The 25,653-nt window shown below is 47.4% G+C and overlaps 1 protein-coding gene across 5 annotated transcripts in view; it reads right to left on the reverse strand.

Annotated features, from left to right (window-relative positions):
* Positions 1-25,653, reverse strand: part of SLC41A3 (solute carrier family 41 member 3) — a 61,891-nt gene that overhangs the window by 25,809 nt on the left and 10,429 nt on the right. For 2 of the 5 annotated variants that reach the window (XM_032269250.1, XM_032269249.1), the window contains 3 exons: positions 16,133-16,288; positions 11,198-11,305; positions 2,241-2,312 (listed from right to left, as the gene is read on the reverse strand). In XM_032269250.1, coding sequence (XP_032125141.1) covers positions 2,241-2,312; positions 11,198-11,305; positions 16,133-16,288 — 336 coding nt within the window. Of the gene's footprint in view, positions 1-2,240; positions 2,313-11,197; positions 11,306-11,481; positions 11,605-12,718; positions 12,738-16,132; positions 16,289-25,653 lie in introns of those variants that run through there. The other 3 variants (XM_032269253.1, XM_032269252.1, XM_032269251.1) reach the window with 3 other exon arrangements.

Raw genomic sequence — 25,653 nt, forward strand, 5'->3', positions numbered from 1 at the left:
CTTAAAAATTTCATGCACAAAGATATTTTTGACTGCAGTACAATCTTTCAAGTAAGTCAAAGGCTAGGAAGACCTCAAGGCCCTGCTGAATGGCAGGGTTCAGGGAAGTGGGCAGGGCTGGTACTGAGTGGACTCCCAAGGTACTGGCTCTCAATGGCGGCCATTTGGTCACTGCTGCCACATTTATATGATAGAATATGTTGAAGTTCTTAAAAAGTCTAATGAATAAAACTTATTGCACTGCTGATGACTCAAAGTTAATTAAGCTTTTTTAAAAAAGAAGACAAAATTACATCCATGCTAGGACTGGGACTATATGCCAAGCTAGTGCCTATCCCTGAGCAGGGCTTCACAAACGTATGTTGAGAATCAATTATGTGGAAATGTGCATCCATATGGATAAAGATTTTATGGAAAGCAGCAAAGTACAACCAGTGTGACTTGCAACCGAGGCATTTATTACCTGCCCCTTGCTAGACCTTCTGTTAGAGGCATCACAAGCATCTCGTTCAACTCTGCAGTTCCTCAGCCACAGGACATGGTGCTGGCCCATGACGCTCAGCTCAGCTGCAGAGAGCAGACATTTAAACACACAACTACAACCAGGGCAGCCGCAGCAGCATGCATAAGGCACCAAAGAAGTAAAAGGCAGAAAGAGATACACCTGGTGTCAGGGAGGTAATTAGACCTGAGTGAAGCCTTTAAAGAGTGTCACTGGCAGCTGAACTAGAAGAGAAAGGACCTTGCAAGGAGAGATGGCTGAAGATGCATGGCAGGGACATGTGAAGGGGTGGGAGCTTGGCAGGGGGTTGGTGAGGTGGTGTGGCCAGGCCCACAGTTGGATGAGGGGAGCCAGTGAAGGAAGAGGAGGCATAAATGACTTTGGATTTTAGAGAAGGCCACCCAGGTGTCCAGGAGGAGCTGGAGGATTCAGGGCCTGGGAGTAGCTAGAGCAGTGCGGAGGTCTGCCATCATCCAGGCAGGCGAGGAGGAGGAGAAGCAGGATTCATGCACAACTTGGAGGCAGAATCCTCAAAGGGACTGCATGCTGAGAAGCAGCTAGGGTGACATAGCCTGGTGTGGTTACTGGGAAGGAACATTACAAAGCACAGCTGACAGGACAGGGTGATGGCCAAGAGCCAGCCAGATGCCACACAGTGACAACTTTGCAGCACCCCTGCATAGGGAAGGCGAAGTGACTTGCCTGAGGCCCCTCAGTGGGCTGATTCCCAAAGTGAGCTCTCAACCATCACACTAGACTGTGTCGGGGACTTTAGCAGAGGTGAGTATGAGCAGGGAAGATAATGTGACCGGACTTGGCTGTTTTGGGGGGTGTCTCCGGGACAGGTGGACGGAGATGCCCCGTAGAGAGTTAGATGTAGTGGTTCTGGAACCCAGGTGAGGTATAAAGTAGGTATCATCCTAATGTGATGGACAGGGGGAGTCAGTCCTGCTCAAGGCTATCCAGTGGATAGACGATGGGCTGTCTGATCTCAGGGTCCATATTTTCAGTGCTGCCACAGACCGCCCCCACCCAGAGAGACCCAGAAGGTTCTAGGATAAAGTTACCTCCTGTCTTTGTCCAGGCCCAGCCTCTCCTCTTGCCTCTATGTTCAATCTCTTTCTCAGCTTCCCCTGCCTTGGGCCTGCTGACTTAGTGACACTCTGTGGCATGGTCCCAGAATAAGTGCTTAGCGGAACTGGGACCTGGCAGAAGGATGTGTGAGTGTGAGAGGAACATGAATCAGCTAAGGAATTAAGATGTCTCTTGCAGGCTGAGAAGGAGCAGGCAGAGAGGCAGGGACAGAGCCAAGGGAGGAGTTCCAGGCAGGAAGGATCCACACATGCCCAGAAAAAGTAAGATCACATGTAAGAGGCAATCACAGGCTGCTTCAGTTAGGGGAACACCTGTGGCCTGTGAAGCACAATTTAAGGCAAAGGAAGCCTATGAGTGCTTTGCAGGCCATGGGACAGAGAAGGAGCAACAACAGGTGAGTCTTTCAAGAAGTGAGCCTTGGAAAGAAGGGAATGGGGAAGCTGGAGAGACCCTGGGTCTGCTTCAGGTGGGCTGAGCCTCCAGAGGCTGTGTGAATGTAGTCTGATGGACATGAGAGGGACAGGTAACTACGTGTTCTCAAAGTTCAGGCCAGAGTGCAGAGCTTGCTTAACCTTCACCCTTCCAACCTGGACAGGCCTGACTGCAGATTCAGAAGGGAGGGTCTGACAAGGTGAAGACTCACCTGGATGAGGGCCAGGTTGCTGCTGATGACTCTGTGTTGCTCCTGGGGGTCATCAATTTGTCCAGTGTTGGCCTAGAATGAAGAGAAAAGGACAAAGGTAGGTCTGGCTAGGCCCAAAGCCAGGTCAACCTTTCCTGGAAAAGGCAGTCTCTCAGGAGAAATCAATAAATACCACTTCATCAGCGTCAGAACAAATTACTCTGTTCAGCTTTCCAAACAGCAACCTGGCCTTTTTATGTGGGGAGTGGGGAGTGGGGAGAAATGTTAGGGCATAGATCCCTTTGAGAACTGGATGGGGGTCATGGACCAGTCCTCCATGACCATGCAAGTATGTGACTGCACACACTTGCACACACACAGCCATACACACGCAAAATGCACAGGTCCAGTGGCCTAGGACGAAAGAATGGTTTCAGAACCAGGGCACTGCTTCCCTAGACAGCCTTGGGACACTGCTCCTGACATGCCAGGCTGCTCCAGCTCCAGCCATGGCTCAAAGGATACCAAGTACAGCTTCAGCTGCTGCTTCAGAGGATGCAAGCCTTATGCCTTGGTGGCTTCCATGTGTTGTAAAGTCTGTCAGCGCATGGAATGCAAGAGTGATTTCAAAGGATGTATGTGAAAGCCTGGGTGCCAGATAGAAGCCTGCCACTAATGCAGAGCCCCCATGGAGAAACCTTACTCGGGTAGTGCCAAGGGGGAAATGTGGGGTTAGAACCCACACAAAGTCCCCACTGGGGAATGCCTAGTGGAGCTTGGGAAGGAGGCCACCGCCCTCCAGAGCCCAGAATAGTAGAGCCACCAACTAGCTTATAAGGTATGCCTGGAAAAGCTGCAGGCACTCAACTCCCACCATGAGAGCAGTCACAGGGGCTGCACCCTGGAAAGCCACAGGAGTGGAGAAGTCCAGAGGCCTTGGGAGGCCACACTTACACCAGTGTGTCCTGGATGCAGGGCATGGAGTCAAGGGAGATCATTACGGAGCTTTAAAATGTAATGCCTGTCTGCTGGGCTTCAGATTTGCATGGGGCCTGTTGCTCCTTTCTTTCAGCTGATTTCTGTTTTTTGGAATGAGAATGTTTACCCAGTGCCTGTACCACCATTGCATCTTGGGAGTAAATCACTTCTTGTGATTTTACAGTCTCATAAGTGGAAGAAACATGAGTTGGGTTTCGGATGAGACATTGGATTTTTTATTGACTTGATGAGGGAATGAGTTAAGACTTTTGGGTACTACGGGAAAGGGATGACTGTATTTTTTAATGAGAGAAGAACAGATATTTGGGGGGACAGAGGAAGAAAGATCTGGCCCCCCAAATCATTGTTTATCCAAATCCCCGAATATCTGGTTTGGATATTTGTCCCTCCCAAATCTCATGTTGAAATGTTATCCCCACTATTGGAGGTGGGGCCTGGTGGGAAGTGTTTGAGTCAAGGGGGTGGATCCTTCATGAATGGCTGGGTATCCTCCTTATGGTAATGAGTGAGTTCTTGCTCTGAGTTCATATGAAAGCTGATTAAGATTCTAGCACCTCCTCCCTCCCTGGTTCTGCTCCCTCTTCTCACCATGTGACACAATGGCTCCCCTTCAGCTTCTCCCATAATTGGAAGCTTCCTGAAGCCTTCACCAGAAGCAGATGCTGGCACTATGCTTCCTGTACAGCCTGCAGACTGTAGGCCAAGTAAACCTCTTTTCTTTATAAATTACCCAGTCTCAGGTATTCCTTTAGAGAAATACAAATGGACTAACATAGTTACCAAACTAAGAATTGAACAGTGGTACAAGACTAGTAACTAAACTATAGAACGTATTCAGATGTCCCCAGTTTTCCCACTAATGTCATTTTTTATGTTCCAGGAAATAAATCAGGATCACCCATTGCATTTAGCCACAGCTCCTGAGCCTCATTGTAGAAGAATGAGTCAGTTATTTTGTGGGATGTTCCTCAACCGGGTTTGTCTGAGGTTTCCTCATGATTAAACTGAGACTGTGGATTTTGAGGGAGAAGACTAATGGGGTGAGGTGCCTCCACTTGCACCCTGTCACAGGTGATACCAGCATAACTTGTCACCAGTGCTGCTGACCCAGGTCACTGCTGAGGTGGCATCTGCCAGGTTTCTCCACTGCAAACCCTGCTTTTTTCCTTCCTATACTCTCAGAAGTGAGTCGTTAGGTCTTGCCCACACTCAAGGGGAGGGAATTAAGCTTTAGCTTCTTTAAGGCAGCATATCCAAGATTTGAGGACATATATTAAAACAACCGAAGAAATCCACATGTATTTAAAGGCGATACTTTGAGGCTATGCAAAGATTCTACTTCTCTTTAAAGACCCACACTCTAATAATTTCCTAAGGGATCTTACCTGTGGATATGTGTGCATACACAGGTTAGCATATATATGTATATACGTTTCCTTGCAGTGCACTGAGAGGACCTAGAAGTGGTGGCATGCCAGGATGCCAACCAATGGAAGTACAGAATCTAGGGAAACAATCAAAGTAGGAAACTGAAAAGGTAGACTCAGAAACTATAATTATGTACCCAAAGAGGAGTTACAGAGAGAGAGGAAATGAATAGGAATGAATATAAAAATACAAAAAATAACAAAAAGTATTCTATAGAGCTGAAGACAGATGTCTTTAGATTGAAAAAATCCAAGATATATGCTAGATAATAAGAAAAACTCTATACCAGAAACATCATGGTGAAATTCCGTAACACAGATAATAAAAGAAAAAAATCTCCAAAAAGTCCATATAAACAAGTTACCTAAAAGAAATGAGACTCAAAAGGACACAGGCTTCCATCAGCAACACTGGGCACAGGAAGATACTGAAAATATAACTTCAGTACGGCAGGAAAGTAATTGTGAACATTGCATTCCCTAGCCAGCCAGGCTGGCATTCAACGGTAAGGAGAAACTAAAGCATTTTCCTACTCCAGGTGTTAAAGTTTACTTACAACAAATCTTATCTAAAACAATTACTAGGGGGTGTACTTGAGTACAAAACAAAACAAATATAAATTTAAAAGGAAGCTGAGAAAGAGTGGCACCAGCAAGATGGTGAATAGGCAGCTCCAGGCCCTTGTTTCCCCACAGACACATCAAATAAGTAACACAGACTGAGCAAAATAGTTTTGTGGCAGCTCAAATATCAGTAAATATCTGCAGTAACCAAGAGAAAATTCAACCAAGAAAAAGCCACCCTCAAACCAATAGGAAATTCCACAGTGTTTCTGCTTGCCCTTACACCACTCCTCCTCCACACAGCATGGTGCAGTTGGGGGGAACCACCTAATCCAAGAAAGAAAGAAGGAAAGAAAGGAATTGAACCTACTGGCTATCCTCTTGCTCACCTGGGGTCTGCCCAAGAAACTGATTTCTGTCTCTCCTGAGAGAGCAAATGGAAATGGAGACACAGTTTGAACATTAGGATGGAGGCCACAGAGGCGCCCAACATGTTAGAGCTGTGGAGGAAATGTAGGTCCATGAGGGCCTGGGGGGGGCGGGGGGCAAGACATTATGGACAGAGAAATGCAATAGAATGTCAAGGACCTGAGAAGAAGCAGAGCTGACACTCCGAGGGAAATGAAGACATTTAAAAGCAGCCATGTATATGGGGTAATTGGAGATAAAAAGTACATCCACAGGCCCAGGAAGATGCATACCAGAAAACCACTGAAAAGACATTAAGCTTTCATGCCAGACTAATTAGTGAAGATTTTTCCCTGCACAGAGCAAGTCTGCAAAGATTGGGAGAGATGGCTGTTTTGCAAATACCTAATTTTTAATAAAAGATGAGAAAGGATACCAAAAAATAAGTTAAACACAGTCTATACATAGGAACAAAAAAATTGGCATACATTGACCCTAGAGAAACAAAGTCTTCGCACTTGCCAAAGACTTTAAAACAACTGTCTTAAACATGTTCAGTGAGGTAAAGGACATACAACTTTAGGAAATTAAAAAAAAATAATAAGATATGAACAGGATGAAAATATCAACAAAGAAACAGAAATCATAAAAAGAGAACCAAACAGAAATACTGGAACTGAAAAACACAGTAATGGAATTGAAAAATTCTCTATAGACGTTCAACAGCAAACTCTACAGTCAGAAGGATGAGTAAATTTGAAAATAGTTGATTTAAAATGATCAAGTCTGAAGGACAAAAATAAATAAATTCAAAGTAAATAAAACTTAAGGGAATTATAGAACAGCATCAACTGGAATACATACAATTTGGAATTCCAGAAAGGAAAGAGATAAGGGAGTAGAGAGCTTATTTGAAGAAACAATGGCCAAAAACTACCCAAATTTGAAAAAAGAAAAAACAAAAAAGATATATAGAAATGTAAGATGTATGAATTCCAAGTAGGATAAACTCAAAAAGATCAACATTGAGACACATTATAAACAAACTATTCGAAAGTCAAAAACAAAAAGAGAATCTTCAAATCCAAGAGAGAAAAGAGACTCGTCACATGCAGAAGATCCTCAATAAAATCATCAGCGGATTTCTCAGCAGAACTTGCAGTCCAGAGGTAATAATACTAATATATTTAAAGTGATGGATAAAAGCAGCTGTCAACTGAGAAGTCTATATCTGGCAAAACTATTTTACACAAATGAGGGAAAAATGAAGACATTCCTATATAAAAGCTAAGGGATTTCACTATTACTAGATCTGCCCTAAAAGAAATGGTAAAGAGAGTCCTTCAAGTTGAAATAAAAGGATGCCAGACAGGAACTTGAAGCCAGATGAAAATAAAATGTTCTCCAATAAAGGTAAATGCACAAACAAATATAAAAAATTGTATTATTTTAAAATTGGTTTGTAAAAATTTTTATAAGCATTTAAAACACAAAAGCACACAAAAAATTTAAATCTATTTTAATAGGTATACAATATAAAAATATAATTTATGACATCAGTAATACAGTTCAGAGGCAGAACTGAAAACAGTAGAGTTTTATATGCAATTGAGTTAAGCTGCTATCAGTTTAAGGTAGATTGTAATCTATACTAATGGCTATACTAATATAAGACAAAATGGACTTTAAGTCAAAACCTGTTACAAGATACAAAGACATTACACAATGATACAATGATGAAACAATCACGAAAACAGAACAATTACAAATAATGAAACACATTTTACCAAACATCAAAATTCAAAAAATATATGATGCAAATACTTACAAAATAGAAGGAAGAAAGAGAGAGGCATTAAATAATAGTTGGAGACTTCATACCACATCGTCGATGATGAATATAACAACCAGACAGAAGATCAGTAAGGAAATAGGCTGTTTGAATAACATTAGAGACCAACTGGACCTAAAAGACATACACAGAACGCTCCACCAAACAATGGGAGAATACACATTTTTCTCAATGAAATGTGAACATAAAACATTCTCCAAGATAGACCATATGTTAGGCCATGAAACTAGTCTTAATGTATTTAAGAAGATTAAAATCATACAGAGCATATTTTCCAATCACCAGGGAGTAAAACTAGAAATCAATAGGAGAAGGACAACTGAAGAATCTCCAAAAATGTGGAAATCAAGCAACACACTTGAAAAACCAGTGGGTCAAAAAAATAAATTCTAAAGTAAATTAGAAAATATCTCAAGACAAATGAAAATGAAAATATAACACATCATAATTTATAGGATGCAGTGAAAGCAGTTTTAAAAGGAAATTTATAGCTGAAAACAATTTCATTGAAAAAAAAGACTTCAAGTAAATCACCTAAACTTATACCTTCAGAAACTAAGAAAACAGCAAACTAAATCCAAAGCTCACAGAAAGAAGGAAATAATAAAGATTATAGCAGGGATAACTAGAGAGTAGAAAAATAATAGAGAAAAATCAATGAAACTAAGAATTGAATGGTTCCTCAAAAAAAAAAATCAACAATTCAAAAGCCTTCAGCTAAACTGTCTAAGAAAAAAAGAGAGAAGTCTCAAAAACTATAATGAAAAATGAAAATGAGATATAACTACTGATTCTACAGGAATAAAAAAGAATATAAGAGAGGAATTGTATCCAAACAAACTAGGCAACCTAATTTAAATGGATATATTCCTAGAAACACACAATTGACCAGGACTAGATCATGGGGAAATAGGAAATCTGAATATACTAAAACAGCAATTAAAACCTCCCAACAAAGAAAATCCAGGACCAGATGGCTTCACTAGTGAATTCTAGCAAACATTTAAAGAAAAATGAACACCAATCATCCATAAACTGTCCCCAAAAAATTGAAGAGGAAGAAATATTTCCAAATTCATCTTATAAGACCAGTGCTACCCTAATACCAAAGCCAAAGACACTAACAGAAAATAAAACCACAGACCAATATCTGCTGAATACTGATGCAAAAATCTTTAAAAAATATTAATAAACTGAATACAAGAGTATATTAAAAGAACTATGCACCATGACCAAGTGGATTTATTCCTGGAATACAAATGACTATTTCCAATGTGTACGGGAGTATACAGAGGCATATTTATGCATGTTAATGTATATATTTTATTTCATGTAGATGTTTTGAAACTGGCCCACTTTACTGTTTTACAATTTTCTAAGTGATTTGCTTGGATTTTCCCAGAAGGCAAGCATATCACTAATAAAAAAAGTAAGTTTTTCTCTTCCTTTCCAATATTTAAGACTCTTACTTTGTCTTCCTACTTTATTATACTAGCCAGAACACACAGAACAACATAAATAAAATATTCTTCTGTGTCAAGTTGCACTAAGAGTATCTTTGTAAGTCACATATGGGAGTTGAAGGCAAAACTAATAAATGGAGATTGAAGGTAGATCAGAGTGGGGCGGTATGGAGTAGGTGGGTGGGCTGCAACAGTGACAAGAACTTTCCAGGGAGATGGAGATGTTCTGTGTCTCAACTAGGGTCATAGCTACACAGGTGTAGGTATTTGTCAGAAGTCATTGACCTGCACACTTAAATCCTCTGGTTTTCTTGTTATCAATTTATACCTTAAGACTGATAAAAAAAAAAAAAAAAGTGGAAACTTTGAAGGTTCTACTGTGATGATAATGTGTCTGTTCTCCTTTGAAAGACTGTTGTAATGAATTACATTAATACTTCTTTTTTCCTCTCATGGTTTACGTTTTTTAAGAGAATTATAACACCAAGGTATGATCATTGTAGAGAAGAGTTTAAAATGCAGTTAAGGGCTGGATGTGGTGGCTCATGCCTGTAATCCCAGCACTTTGGGAGGCTGAGGTATGTGGATCACCTGAGGTCTGGAGTTCAAGACCAGCTTGGCCAACATGGTGAAACCCCATCTCTACTGAAAATACAAAAATGAGCCGGGTGTAGTGGTGCACACCTGTAATCTCAGCTACTCAGGAGGCTGAGGCATGAGAATCAAGGCCGGGAGGTGGGGGCTGCACTAAGCAGAGATCACACCACTGCACTCCAGCCTGGATGGCACAGTGAAACTGTCTCAAAAAAATAAAAATGAAATAAAATGCAGTTAAGCACTATGAAACAAACATCTGAAATGCCTCCATGGCAGAGATTACTATCGACATTTTTTTCCCTCACAAAAATGGATCAATGTATGCATGTGAATACATGAATTGTGTGTGCATGCGTGTGACTGCACGCATGTTACCAGCTGTTCAAACATTTCCACATCCCACAAGGCTCCACGTGATCTGGCCCTCTGTGTTAGTTTCCTCTTGCTGCTGTAACAAACTTAGTGGCTTAAAACAAAAGAAATCTATCCTCTTACAGTTCTGGAGGACAGGAGTTTGAAATGAGTCTTATGGGGTCAAAATCAAAATCTGACTCCCTCTGGAAGCTCTAGGGGACAGTCTATCTCCTCTCTCCGAGCACACAGAATGGCATTTCTTGGCTCATGGCCCTCCATTGTCAAAGCCAGGAGCATAGCATCTTTCCTCTCTTACCCTGCTTCCACCACATGGCCTTTTTTTCCTGTCTGAAATATCCCTCTGTCCACCTCTAGAAGGACCCCTGTGGTTACACTGGGTCTATCTGGATAATCCAGGACAATTTCGCATCCCAAGGAGCTGCTCTTAGTCACCTCTGCAAAGGCGTCTTCCCTAGAAGTTAATATCCACAGGTTCCAGGACCAGAACCTGGTTATCTTCAGCGCCACTGTTTGGCCCCTCACACCTTGCCTATCTCTTCAGCCTCATGTTCAGCAGTCCCCTGCCCCGACCCCACCTGCCCTCTGCTCTCTAGATACATTGCTGTCCTCTCAGTTCCTTGAACACACCACAACCTCCTCTTGCCACAGTCTTTGTCACCTACAGGATATCACATGGGCATCAGAGAACAGAGAAACCATTCTGCGTAATAGAAGGAAAAAAGCTTCAGTCTCCTGGGGTAGGTGGGAAGGTCTGAGAAGAGCTGGCAGAACTAGGAACTATGCTGGTTCAGGAGCCCAGCGAAGACACCTCCAGTGACCAAGTATTCAGAGAGCAATTCTGGGGAGTAGAAGCAGCCAAGAAAGGTTACTCTAGGTGACAAACCATTCCTGTCTCCTCCATTGAACACTCCAACACGTCTGCATTGCTTGTCGTGGCTTCTGCATGAATGTATGAAGGGAGGGGCTTAGCTTCACAGGCTCAGGGTCCAGGTGGATGTGGGTGGGCAGGGCGGTGTGCGGACTTGGGGCACATGGCACCCACTGACATTTAGGTCAAGAGAGGAACGGGGACACACAGGGTTGTGCACGTCCCTTAGTCATCCAGTTTGGTAGCGGAAAGCCAGGGTGTTAGGCTGGGAGGGGGACCATGGCCACATCGTTAGGTAACAAAACGCAGAAATAACCATTGTTTTGGAGAATCCAACCCACCGCCTGTGCACCAGAGGAGACCCAGTGGTAGGGATGCTCCTGCCCCATGTTGTGGCTGCCTCGTATGTCCAGGTGTCCACTTACAGCTGTGGAGAGTCTGGACGCCAGTGTCATCTCCAGGTTCCCCTTCAGGCCTACCAGGGGTGGCACCAACGTCAAAAGGTCTTTCACCTCCACAAACACAGGCCAGTGCTGGTAGGGAAAGAGTAAGGAGATAAACCAAACACACATGTCAGCGAATCTCTGGAAATTTCTTGAGAGAACCTTTAGCAAGTCACTTTTCACTCCCCACAAAATGAACAAGTAAGACTAAGTAGTTTCTTAAATGACTTTAAACTAAATACAAAGAAATGATAAAGCTGTGAAACCTTTTTAGTGCTGTTCACTGAATCAGCATCAGCGGCTAGAAGCACGCTGGGGGCTGGGCCAGGCTGGAGGCCGGCGGGTGGCAGCTGGGCTGCCTGTACTCTGCATCATGTGTTCTGTAGAGGCATGAATGGATCCTGGATGAGAAAGTTGGGGGGATTTCTCATGAACTGGGAGGACTGGAAACACCTGCAAGATGGCTGGGCTGAGGAAAGTCCCTGTCTCTACTGGGAATCGAGGATCTTCAGGCCAGGCAGGCCACGCAGGCGCTGCCTCCCTCTACCACCAGGTCCAGGGGCTTCGTGCAAGCTGCCACTAAGCAGCCTGTGGGGCTCGGGGTGTTTAAAAAGATAGCGTATGTCTCTATTCCATTTAACATAGAAAAATCAATAAATTCAAAGGTCAAAGGGATTGATGCTTCAAGAAAAATGGAAGAGAAAACATTTATTAGTAGAGGCGAAAACAATTCTTAACTGTTAAATGTATAATTAGATGTTCCCCAAAATCAGTTTTAATGCTCCATCTGATCCTACTGATTTATTTTGCCTGTCTGGCTGCTGCAGAGATCTCTGATGCCTAACACTAGAAGCTTCTCCTGGGTTTGGAATTCTAGACCTGAAAACAAATCCCTGCTTTGTCATCAAGGAGATAGGAGGCATGGGGTCTAGTCCCTGTACATCCCCTACAAGGCAAAAGCTATGTAAAGATGTGCAAATTGGCACAGCCTCTAGGGACTCAGCATCCACAAGCTGTCCAGCAACAGGCCTGACCAGGCATGAAGGTGAAGAGATCAGGCCAGAGGCCCTTTAAAACTCCTTTCTGCTCTCAGACCAAGGAAGATGAGCACTGTTTATGGCTCCCTTCCTGTTCAGTTTCTCCTTGTACCATATCTACTGGGCTGTGGAATTCAGAATCCAGTTCCAGCTCTGACGGAGTTCTGAGTTTGCCCTCTTCTAAAACTTGAGAAGAAAACAACGTCACCAAGCAAGGTGTCCTCCCACGCCTCCCAGCCTCCCAGTGGCATCTGGCCACGGCTCTGTGCAGCTGTCTTCTCAGCCTGCACACTCCTCAACGCAGAGCAGGTCTCCATCCTTAGCAGGGGAACCAAGACTATAACATCCTCCCCAGCTGGCCTTTGGGCGCTCTCTCTGCCTATACCCAAGACCCCGCACCCAGCAACCCCAAAGTCACAAAAAAACCCTCCTCTCAGCCTTCCTCCTGCCTTCCCAGCACCACTACCTTCAAACAAGTGCCAGTCCTCACCCATCACTCTCAGTGCTGCAGCGGTTGGGTACACCCTGCGGCCTTACAGCTCTCACTCTCTCTCTAAAGGAAGTGGTGGCCCCTGATGGGTAAACCCCACCTGCTGCTCCACCTTCAGGGTGGCACTGTCCCCCACTGCAAAGATAAAGTACCTGCTGACAGGCGCAGCTCTGCAACCCTCTCCCCTGGCCTCTCGGCCTTCACCCCCGAGTCCTGTGCCCACCTCACTATCCACCCTGTCTTGGCCCCTCTTCCTTCTCCTGACCTTGTAATACTGACCTTCCTTCCTGCTTTCTCTTCGGTTCTTTCTCCCCACACCCTGTCCCTTCCGCAACTTGAGTCCCCTTCCACTGCACACCTGGCACTATCTCCCAGCAGCCACCCCACCTGCTCCATCCTCCCAGGGCTTTCAGCAGGAAGCCTAGGCAGGAGATGGAATGGAAACTGAATCCTAATGCATGGTGGTCCCATCCTCCTTGCCAGTGGTTGCTATGACTCGGGCCAGTGAGATCTGAGAATTCCCTTCTGGTTACATTGGGTATCACACAACCGTGACATGGCTGCTCTGGCACAAAGTCTCGGAGACTGGCTGAATTGTGTCCCCTAAAACTCGTATGGTGAAGTCCTCATGTCTAGTACCAAAACATGACTGTATTTGGAGAGACAGTCTTTAAAGAGATAAAATTGAAATCTAGCCATGAGGGTGGGTCCTAGCCCAGTATGAGTGGCATTCTCATTAGAGGAAATTAGGGCCTAGATATGTACAGAGGCGAGACCACGTGAAGACACACAGCCATCTGCAAAGCTCAAAAACCAACCCTGTCAACACTTGCATCTCAGACTTCCGGCCTCCAAAGTTGTGGAAAAAATTAGTTTCTGTTGTTTAAGCTACCAGCTCTGTGGTATTTTGTTATGGCTGTCCTAGCAAACGAATACAAATGTAAAGTGAAAAAATGCTGGGTGACACAGCTAATCCAGTAATTAACCAATTCTGGCACTGTCCTATCTCTAGACTTCTGTACAGAGACAATAAGTGTCCTTTTTTTTTTAAGTCCCTTTGAGTTAGGTTTCCTGTTAGCTGCAGCCAATAGCAAATATACTGACACCCTGGGCTTGTGCGGGTGCCTCCCAATGTCTCTGGTTCAGAAGTCTCTTGTGAACATCAGATCTGCCTGTCCAACTCTGGCTGAACCCTGGACACCCCACAAGCACCCCAAATCCCCAAACTTCTCCTTGCCACCCTTCCTGCTCTGCCAGCCAGGACTTAACACCTTCTTTTCCCCAATCTGACATTCATCACAGCTTTTAAATTCTGCCACTGCCCTCTCCAGCAACACTTTAAAGATGACTATATCGGTCATCAGGGAGGTTGAAATAATCAGAAATAATGATTCTTACACTTGAGGGGCTCTGAACTCTGCCCACAGCCCCCCAGCTCTCCCCTGCTCCTCTTCACCCTCGGGGTCATCCTTGACACCACTGCCAGGGGTGAGTTTTGTGGCATAAATATGACCCTATCACTCATCTACCTGTAACCCTTCACTGCCAACTCCTCTTCTGGGGTGTACCTAACACATAAGTCTTATGAACCCCAAAGACACACAAGCATATGTCAAGAACAGCCAATGCAAACTCACAGTGCTAGAGTCAGAGGTGGGGCTGAGACAGCTGAACACAGAGGACTCTGCTGGGGCTCTGCTGAGGATGCCCCAAGTAGGGCTACAAAGGTGCCTGTACCTTGAGGTGGCCCATGGAACTGCAAAAACGGGTTGTGTGCTCTCCTACGTGTCTATGCTACCCTTCAATAAAACCAGCAACATACTCATTTTAAAATAAAGCAGCCACCTGCTATAGTCAGTGCACAGCACACACTCTGAGCAAAGCAGACAGAGCCCCTCACTCCTGCCCAGCATCCCTGTCCCTATGACAGCAGCCACCCCTGTCCCTCACGCTCTACAAATATACACTGTCATTCACCCATATCTGTGCACACAGATCCCTCTGCTTGGAATGTTCATGCCTTCTCAGGGCATCCTGGAAATTGCTACACTACCCTTTAAAGTCCAAATCAAATTGTCCTGCTCCTCTACAGATCTCCTGACCCCTAAGAAGAATGACTGCTCCCTCCTCCTTCACAGGCAAATATCTGCTTGTGGCTTTTACTCCCTGCCCAGCCCTCCGGACTGCCTGACAGTCTCTCTCCCCAGCATCGGCAGGGTGGGGCTCTCAGCACAGCCTGGGGTGGGGCTACTGGAGGAAGAAGTCAGTGTTCAGGTTGCAAGCCCACAGAAGCACAAGTTTTCTAACAGGGGGCTGGCCAGGATACAAAAGGCCACCCCAGCCCCAAAAGGCCATCCCACCCACAGTTCATGTCCCATGAACTGAGATGAGCAAGCAGAAGCCACCTGGGAGCCATCATGAGCTCACAGTCAGAGGCCAGGTGGACTGGTGGGTACAGACCACCCCTCTCCAACTTGGAACCAGGGGCACAGACAGATGCTGAGTGGCCATTAGGAAGAAGATGCTGCGTACACTTGGGAATGTGAAACGCTATCTGAGGTGTCCTTATGGTTTGAAATTTCAAGTTTATATTTACAGATTAAAAAGCAATACTGCATAGTATAAACCATACATGTATATGTTGATATGTACATAGAAAATTGTCTTGATAGGTGCACAGCAGCAGTGATAGAGGCAAGGGACACCCTTCCTCCATCACTTGGGTGTATTTTCTAAACTGACTCTATATGAAATGTTTCAGTAGGCAGACAGTACAAACCTCCCAGTGATTCCAATACGTTACCCGAACCACACTAGGGGAGAAACAGATTATAATGAGCGAATCTCCCTCAGCACAGGCCACCACCACAGGGAGACCACCAAGGCCTGCCCACCTGCACCCTCAGGCAGGATGCTGGGGGCTGGGTACACTGAGCTCTGCCCACAGCAGTCATGCCCCCACCCCATGGGGACCACAGCACACAGACCAAGTCATCTGGTCCTTACAATTCTGTGAGGCGAGGGCTTTCATGATCCCCGTTTTACAGATGGGGAAATGAAGGCAGAACGGTGTAACTAAGCATCCCCTCCACTGGTGAGTGGCAGACTCTGCCCCATGAGCCCACATGCACTGGGAGGAAGGCGGTTGAGCTCCCGGGCTGAGGAGGCATGCTCAGGCTAAGGTTCTGACAAACAATGCTGAGGTCTCAGTGTTAGAGGTCCCTCCTGCCAGCCTCACTGAAACCCAGGATGCCCAAGCAGCAAGGGCAGGCTCAGGGCTGCTGTCCCATTCCGGAGGCCCCTCATGTCTCCAGCCTGCCCTGTCTGTGGGGCCAGGAGACCCGGTCTGTGTGTCCCCCGCCCCTAACCTCCCGAATACCCAGTACGCACTTGGATGGTGTTCATCACCAGGCCGGCCATCATCATGCCCAAGCCGGACAGCAGAATGGGCACCACGACCTGGCACATGATGGTGAAGAAAGACTCAGGCAAGACCCCACGTGAGGACCTGGTGAGTTCACAGCTAAAGCCTCGCAGCTTCTTGCCCTGAAAGCAAAACTGCAGATTCAGCCGAGTGACCACCATGGCCAGGCAATGCACCACGATCCCAGGAGCACGCAGTCGGAGCCTGGGGTACCTCCAGTCCTCTCCTCCTGGCCCACACCAGGATGTTCTTCCCAAGAAGTCCACACAAACAGAGGCTTCCAGTCGCCAGGTGCCCTGCGCCTGCAGAGAGTTCCCCGATAGCCCCTTGGCAGAGGGCCAGCGGAGATGAGTAAGGAACAAAGACCAGTGTGACTCAGGGCCTCATTCCGGAGACTCTGCCGGCCCCTGTTGTCCCTCCCTGAAGGTCAGGTTCTCCTCAGACAGTGGCTGTGTGTCTGCCAGGACCTCCCTCTGCCGGCCTGCCATGAAGGCTCATGGTCCCTCTGCACCGACCTTGACAGCATCCAGCAGCCCAGCAGGCCGGTCCATACTGGCTGGGCTAGACAAAGCTGGAACCCACGTGGGGCCTGGCCTTGATGAGTGCCCAGACAGAGGTCTGCTGCCACCTTGCCCTGTACAAGTGCCCTGGGCTGCTCCCCTCCTGCCAGAGGAGGGCCTGGGAGATCTCAGCACAGAGGGACTACCTCCTTGGGCCAGTTCTACAGACCTCAAGTTTTCTTCTTCAAGGTCAAGCAGTCTGTGGGCAGAAAGCCACACCCTGGGTCATCTCGTCTTGTGTCCAGCCAGGGGGGTTCATGGCCACAGGAAGCTGTGTTCACAGAAAAAAACGCAGCCCTATTCTCCCTCCACAGCCTGGAAGATTCATAAACATGCTTCCAAAGTGACCTGGCTTTCTTCATGTACAAAGTTCAGACTGGCCTTGCTGACCCTCCTCACCCAGAGGAGGAGAAGGGTCTGGGAAGCCACCTCTGACTCCCGGGGTTCTGTTGTTGGGTGTGTCCTCTGCACATTCCACAGGCACCAGGAACAGAATGTTCATGCCTGAGGGCAGGCTGGGGCAAGCCGAAGCCCGAATCTGATGGTCAGACTCACACCTGCTGAACGCAGGGCTGCTGTCAGGTCTAAGCCTCACTTCTACTCCCATCCCTAAACCATGACCCTAGTCGGGCACCTTACCTGCTTCTCCCATCGGACAGCCTATCCCAGGCTCAAGTGCAGACCCCAGTCTAGAGTCCACTGCCCTCCCCAGTGTGGGTCCCACCGGCCTCCCCAAGCCTGTCCCTGCAACCGAACTCCAGACGAATTTCTCTAGCACCTGCTCCCCTTGTGCCCCCAATATTCCTCACACTGCATCTTTGCTCAGACCCTTCATTTACTCATTCATTCAACAAATATTTTCAAGCCCCTCGTAGGAGCAACGCATAATGGGCCCTAAACTCCCACACAACTCCCACTGAGAGCTAGAGTTTCTGTGCCCCTCTTTCCACTGTCCCCACAGCTTGTCCAAGGGAACACAGTGGAAGAGACGCTGTGGCAGTCAGTTTCTGGGTGTGGATATTAAGAAACTGACAACTTTTATCTTTTAACATTTTATCTTTTGGGCTGCTCATGCTCCTAGCTACTCTGCTGTGAGGAAGTCCACATGGTCACACATAGAGGCCATATGGCAGGGTGGCGATAGCCCAGCCCGGCACGTGAGTGTGCTGTCTTGGGCTGGCGCAACAGCCACAACACAGAGCAGGTGGTTCTTCTCACTGGCCCCTGCCCAACCTGTGGATTCAGCATCAAACAATGGCTTTAAACAAGCTGCTAAGCTTTGGTGTCCTTTCTTACATGGCGGTAGTTAATTCCATTTGGGAAATCTCTTCCTCACCCATGATCTTGCTATTTCAGATGGAGCAACTCCCAAATCTCTCAGCCCAGACCTCTCCTCCAAGCTTTCAGACCATATACCCAGGCCCTGGTAGGGATGAGCGTGTGTCTCACTCCGCCAGTCTCTGAGGACCACCGCTTCCAAGCCTGCGTCTCCCAAGTGGCCCGCCTCAAGGAAAGGTTCCACCAGAAATGCAAGCCTCACTCTGAACCCCAACCACCTCAATCCCACATCCACTCTGCCTGTCCCCACACCTCTTCCACAGCTGTCCCCAACTCCCACCCACAGACGCTGCCTTCGCCACGGCCCTTTGTCCCTCTAACCTGTCTCCCTGCAAAACCAGCATGTGCTCTTCACAGGCACAACCCACAGGTACACTGTGAGGATGGTGCTTGCTCACACATCCTCCATGGCGGTCAACACACTGCCTGAGAAAAGGGCGCCTGGACCCCTTGCAGTCTGGAAAGACACATCCACGTGAGCCTCCTTTTTTCTAGTTCACGGTCCTATGCTGTAGCTGCAGAGGGAATTTCTCACGACCCTCACAGGGGCCATACCCATGCTGCTCCCCTCTGCTGCAGGCCAACACATCACTGAGGCCAAACATCTGCCATGCCTCTTGTCCAGCTGAGGCGTCTCCTCTCAGCCAGAGTCTAACAGTTCTTTCCCAGAATTCTCAACATACTCTCTGAACCTCTCTGAAGACAGGTCCCACTTTTGCATAACAGAAGCGTGAACTGCAGGTGTATCTGCCTTCCCTCCCTGGCATGAGGCCCCTCCTGAGAACAGAGTCCTTCTCACCGCTGCAATCTTGGGGATTCTCCATGTCTTCACTCCATGGACCAGTACTTAGGGCCTAGTATTTGCCAGCCTCCTCCCTAAACTCCAGGGTACACTGTGAGTGGAACGGACACAGCTTATCAGATAATAAAAAAAAAAAAAAGAAATGATGATCTGTGACAAGTGCTCTGAAGGAAACCCAGGGCATAATGAGGGCACAGAGCAGACTCAGCCACACACAAGCTGCAAATAACTGAAGGAATGCTCAGTTGTTCCCTTGTGCCGCAGTCGGTATTTCTCAGAGCTTTCTCGCATTTTATCAATTTCATAACAATTTCACAACAGCCCTGGGATGTTCACAGGGACTACAGCACTATGTTTTGCAAATGAAAAAAATGAACGGTTTTCTCAAGACCACACAGCAAGTTAGTGTCAAAGGCAAGCCAAGGCCGCAGCTTCTGGGCTGCCACTTTTGCCTGCCAACCCCATCGCTGTCCGTCATCCATGGTTAGGATCAGTTTGTTCAAACAGGAGATTGAACCAACAGGAGGCAGAGAGAAATGGCCTGATTCTGAGAGAAGCGTTGCAGAAGGTTACTGGTTTAAAGGCATGACCTGGTTAAAGACAGAGTCCTCTAGGCTGGCCTAGTTTCTCTGGCTGCTCAAGGCCTGTTGTGGGATGCACATTCCCAAGGCACATAGCTGAGAAGCCCCCTGACAGGTGATCACTTCCTTCAGGTGTCAGCACCTCTCACAGTGTCATCACAGTTTTGGACGTTGTCAGACACCATCACACAATGAATAATCATACACAGCAAATCTGGAAACATCCTCTTCACTGCAGGAGATGCAGAAATTAACAATCATTTGCCTACTCTCATATAGAAAGAGGTGTTTGATCAAGTAAGTTACAAATTATTATAAAAATGTTTCTCAAATCTGTTTAAAAATTGAGTTAGAAATAAAGATACACACATAACATGCATGTACAGTGAAATGTTATCTTTATAATTTTCTATTCTGACAAGTGTGATTATTTGATTTTATAAATCACAAAATAAATTGTCATCAAAAGCAAATAATGTAATTATATCAGAAAAATGACGCCTGTGAAAACTTGACAACAAAACATGTCAACACAGCTCATTGGGTTATTATCCAGAAAATCAAGAGTGTGGTTTTAAAAATAGCTCAGTAGCACAGCAGAAAAATCTCAAGGAGCTTGAACTAGATTCCAGCTGCACAGAGAAGCAGGTGGAATCTAGGTCTGGCGTCTGGTGGTTTCTGTGTGACCTTCTTTGGGCCTCCAGCCCACCCCACAGCCCACAGCATGAGAAAGTGGCACAAGATCAGTGGTACTTGCCCATCAGGTACACCAGGACCACCCTGGGGGGCTTCTGCAACAGGCAGCCCAGGCCCCACAAAGACCACAGGATCAGAACGCTGAAGACCACTGATCTCTGCCCACTGCCTCGTTCTTACTGGGGTGTGTTTTTAGGGGAGGGTCTGCAGAGAGTGGGCGGGGGCTCTGGAGTACATTTCTGATGCTGAAATGGGAACTGTTCATGTTCCCAGGAGCGGTTCCAACACAGCATCCAATTCATTTCTCAGGGTCACCTTGACCCTAGGCAGGTTCTGAGCTAGATGGTCATTCTTATAGGTCTGAATTCTTTCCCCATCTTGTTCAGGTCTCACAGATCAGGCCGATTAAATTTTAAATAACTGTTAAGGTTCAGCCAGGTGAGGTGGCTTATGCATGTAATAACAGCACTTTGGGAGGCCGAGGCAGGCAGATCACTTGAGGCCGGGAGCTCGAGAACAGCCTGACCAACATGGAGAAACCCTGTCTGTACTAAAAATATAAAATTAACCGGGTGTAGTGGCACACACCTGTAACCCCAGCTACTTGGGAGGCTGAAGCAGGGAAATTGCTTGAACCTGGGAGGTGGAGGTTGCGGTGAACTGAGGTTGAGCCATTGCACTCCAGCCTAGGCAACAAGAGTGAAACTCCATCTTTAAAAAAAAAAATGTTAAGGTTCTTCTTTATTTTCTGCTTCTGATCTCGACTGGCAGAACCCACCCACATGTGAAGATTAAAGACTTGTCCACCCCCTGCCAGGCTGGCCTGCTCCTGCAGTGTCTCCAAGCCGCCTCTCTTGCCTTCCCTGCAACACCCCCTCCTGGGGAAGGGGGATCTTCCTGGCCTCCCTCCACACGGCCGCTCCCCCGACTTGCTGGGGCACACAGCCCTCACTGTTATCAACACTGACCCCTGCACCTGCTGTGTGAGCAGGATGAGGGCAGGGCCATCTGCCTGGCACAGGCACATAGTATATGCTGCCTGAATGAGTGAGTGAGTGAATGAGTGAGTGAGTGAACGAGTGAGTGAGTGAATGAATGAATGAATGAACAAACAAACTGCTGTGGCCCTCACCTATCCAGGGCTGGGTGTCAAGGGTCCACCATACCCATAACCCAAGGGTGAGACCCCCTCCCTCACTGTCGAGGTGAAAAGGAGGTGACTATAACAACTGCTTCATGAACAGATGGGCCCACCGTGACTGAGGACACCTGGCCAGCTCTCCCTACCTGCTCTTTGCTTGTGAATAAGCCCACACAGCCAGCTGGGATGCAACTGCCAATTGCTGGCTTGAACCTCAACACAGAGGGTGTTGCCGTGTTATAAGGGAGGATCTGTCATCTCCTCCCACCCTAAAGGGTTGTTTTCACCCCCATGACGAGAACTACCACTAACTGACTTCAGGCTGGTGTGAGTCTGGTGGGTGCTCTCTGGCACTCCTGCCACCTGGTCTAACTTATCAATTGGCTTGACAAGATGAGATCCCAGAGACCCTCCCCCACGCCCCACTAAAACAGTTACTACCACCAATGCAAATTACAACAGGACCTTCAAGGAGGGAAACTTATGAGAGACCTGGACAGGGTGTGCCAATCCCCCTGCTTCTCCTTTTCACAGGCCAATTGGGCTCGTTCCTAAGCCTGGAGAGAATGAAAGGGTGCCTCATGGTAGATTACCACCACCTTAATGGCATGACCCTGTCCATGCAGACCCCACATCCAATATCGAATATGACTGAAATCACTGGCTGCATCCAAATCAACTGGTACTTTGCTGCTATAGACTTGGCTAATATGTTCTGTTCAATGCCTATTTCACCAGGCTCTCAGGCATAGTTGGCCTTCGCCTCTAAAGGGACACTAGATTCCTTTTCCAGGCTCCCCACAGGGACCTCCACAAGTCTGCTATCACACACAGTCATGCAGCCAAGGTCCCCCCTGCATCCATCTTTCTCAGGAGCACGGTTACATTACACTGAAGATAGCCTCCTTCACAGAGGCTCCTCTGATACACTTATTAAAGGCATATAAGTAACCCACAAAGGCGCTCACAACGAGAGAGGGGGCCATTACCCCACATGTGGTGCGAGGCCTGGCACCTTAGTTAAACTCTTGAAAATTACTTGGCAAACTGAGAGCCATTCCATCTCCAATTCTGCAACAAGGCTATTAGCCCTCTCAGCACCCACAACATTAATACAAGTCTCCAACATCTTTTAGCTCTTTTTGGGTTCTGGAAGCAACATATTTCTCATCTACAAAATTTACCTGTGCCCATTTATGCTGTCATCTGCAAAGCATCTCAACTCAAATGGGCTTCTCCAACAAAAGGAGAATTTTAACTAGAATTTGTCCAAGTTAAAATCAGCAGTCACTCTTATTGGTGCCCCCAGAAACGCCATCATGGAAGAGGGGGTGTTAGCAACCTTCCCTCAAGCCCTGGAGTCTAGAGGCTGATGGCCATAAATTGTCTAGGGGCTGTGGATCCAGGGAAATGCTCTCCTCCACTCTGCACTGTGCACCATCAGAGGAGCAGCTGCTGGCCACATGCTGGGCTCTCCTGGAAGCACAGGCTTTCACAGACGCTGTGCCTGTGACCCTCCATGCCCGCTGCCCATTATGCCTTCAGAAGCGGCACTCCCAACCTCAGTACAGCTACTGAGGTCTCCTTAAAAATAGAATAGAGCCAAACCTGGGCCCTCTGGCATATCCCATCTACAGGAGGGGTGGTCTCCCTTGTCCTCAGTCCTTTGCCAGATGCCATGATGCCAGAGGAGTCACCCCTCCCTGGGGCCATTGGCTACCCAAAGCCCCTTGAGATGGGCTGGCCGTTCACGGTGGCGGGGCGGCGGGGGGGGGCTATAGGCTTCATGGAGGGTGCTGCCGTGTAATATGCAAGGGAGCTCAGGGGAAGGGTGCTGCTTTCCACCTTAACCAGAAAGTCACTTATAAGGAGCAAACCTCCAAGGGTCAGCACAGTGGCCAAGCATCAGGCAATCAATGGCATTGGCACCCTGGCCTGCCGGTGGCTCCCTCTGCACCTGTGCACAGGCTCTTGGCCCAGGGCCTCGAAGCTGCCCCACTTGGGTGTAAAGAGCTCTGGGAATTTGCTGCCTCACTAACACACAAAACATAAAACAGGGTTACAAATGCCTACACATATACTACAGCCACAACACAAGGCCTCAGCCAATCGCTCCTGATCCTCTAAAGTTCAGGCACTGCCGATGGTGGCCAAGGCCCTTATTTCCTTCTTGAAATACAGAGCACCAGCTCTGCAGGAAGCACCCAGCGGCACCCCCACTTCCCGGGTGGGCCACAGGCAGCCAGGGTCAGCAGGAGGCACAGGCCCCTCAAAGAACTCTGATGAAGTGACAGGTGGCAAAGGGACCTTCACTGGCTGTCACCACTGTCACAGGCACTGATTAAGCCAGATCCAAGCCCCCCAGGGACAGACACTCCCCATACCCAGGCCACCAAATCCCTCTGTTGCCCTTCCTAGCCACAAAGTAGATACTTTCCAAGGGCACCACGTGCCCCTCTCCCTCTTGGCCAAGGGCCTGCCCTGCTTCCTGGAGAGGCTGTTCTATTCCCTGAAAGTCTCAGTCACCACCAAGGCTGAAGCTGGCATCGAGGCATCAAGGGGTCAAGGTAGGGTAAGGCCTAAAACTACAAACTGCTGCCTCAACACCCGGAGAGAGTAAGATGCTTTGAGCAGTACATTCCCCTCCTGACTCTGCTCCTGTGGACGAGGTTCCCAGCCCAACAGCATCCTTATTCCAGGGCAGGCACTGTCCCTCCACATCCCTGAGAAGCAGACTTGTTTCCACCATCCTGTGGAATTATGTAAATAGTCAGGAATGGGGGGTGGTGAGTTCCCCACTCTCTTGTTAGGACAAATCTTGCTCTCCACATCCCCTGCTGGCTCACTCTGCTCTCGAGAGGCCCTGTGTGGTGTGGCGTGTGGCGTCCTCCTGCCTGGGTGGTGGGTATGAGGACTGAAAAATTGCCGTGGTCCCCACCTGTCCAGGGCCAGGTGTTGTGTGTCCACCATCCCCATAACCCTAGGGCATGAGTGAAGAGGAGGCAGCAGAGTGAAGAGGAGGCAGTCAAAATAGGCTGCACTCACCTCCTCCTGCACCCCCAGTCTTCTCTCTCTGCCCACATAAACATCTCTTCAGCCAGCCCTTTTGTCCTCCTGGCCTTTCTAGGCTGCTCCGTGTCCTTGTAAGGCCATAACCTGCTTGGAGACCCCCGTTCTTCCAGGCACATGCACACAACACTCATCCCAGCCCACCGCATGGAGCCCAGAGCCAGATTCGTTTCTGGAGACTGCTGGCATTCCTGCCTGCTCCACATGTTCCGGTGAGGAGGCCTGGTAGAATTTCAGAAAGATTCACTTGGGATGAGCTTGGCTTCATCAGATAAACTCTTTATAGGGAGTAGGCGCTTCCTGAAGTCAGAAAGGGATTTCACTCAAGGGAGGTTTCTCCACTGCTCACTTTGAAGATGGAAGGCCACATGGCAGGACACAGGAGTGGCCTCGAGAAGTGAAGTGCAGCCCCTCGCTGACAGCCAGCAAGGAAATGGAACCGCAGTGCTTCAGCCTCAAAGAGGAACACAAGGAGGTGAGTTTTGAAGACAGAAATACGCTTGGAAGTGGATGTTTCTCCAGAGCCTCAAGAGAACACAGCTTGGCCAGCACATGGATTTCAGCCATTGAGACCCCTAGCAGAGACCCCAGCCATACCACGCCTGCACTCTGCCTTACAGAACTATGAGCTATTCAGTGTGTGCTGTTTTAAGCTGCTAAATTTGTGGTAATTTGAGCACAGCAACAGAAAACTGACACATGAACCACATGTTGCCAAATCTTCTGAGTTTTAAAGAGGAGCTGAATATAAACACGGTAATGAAAAGCTTCCAGTTTTGAAATGTTTGCACTGAACTCAAGAATACCCAGTCAACAAACCAATGCAGACCAGCACAACAGCTGTGTACACCCACTTTGAACCTCTCATATACCCAATGCAAAGAAAGCAGACTTGTAGCAGAGGGGAGTTTTTCTTCTTCATAGGAACACATCCCTAGCCTCTAATATATGCTGCTCTGTGCATGCACACGGGCAGATAGGGACCTATATAAAAAGCAGCTTCTGTTTCTAAGGAGGGCATAGGCTCAGAGCCTTATAAGAAAGATGAATGAGACTAAAAGAAAGATGACTGAGACTGCATTTTAAAAAATGAATGCACAGCAAAAAGCCACCAAAAGCAAAGTCAAAAGACAAATGGAAAAAAAAATAGGAAACATTTGTAATCCACATCACAATTAAACAACCAATTTCCTTAATATATACAAAGCCCCTAGGTATCAAGAAGAAAACAGACAACCACTCCATAGAAATATGAGCAAAGAATATAAATAGAAATGTCAAGATCCTCAACCTCTCTCAC

Source organism: Sapajus apella, unplaced genomic scaffold (assembly GCF_009761245.1).
Source record: "Sapajus apella isolate SASKATOON/1434 unplaced genomic scaffold, GSC_monkey_1.0 scaffold190, whole genome shotgun sequence".
Classification (NCBI taxonomy): domain Eukaryota; kingdom Metazoa; phylum Chordata; class Mammalia; order Primates; family Cebidae; genus Sapajus; species Sapajus apella.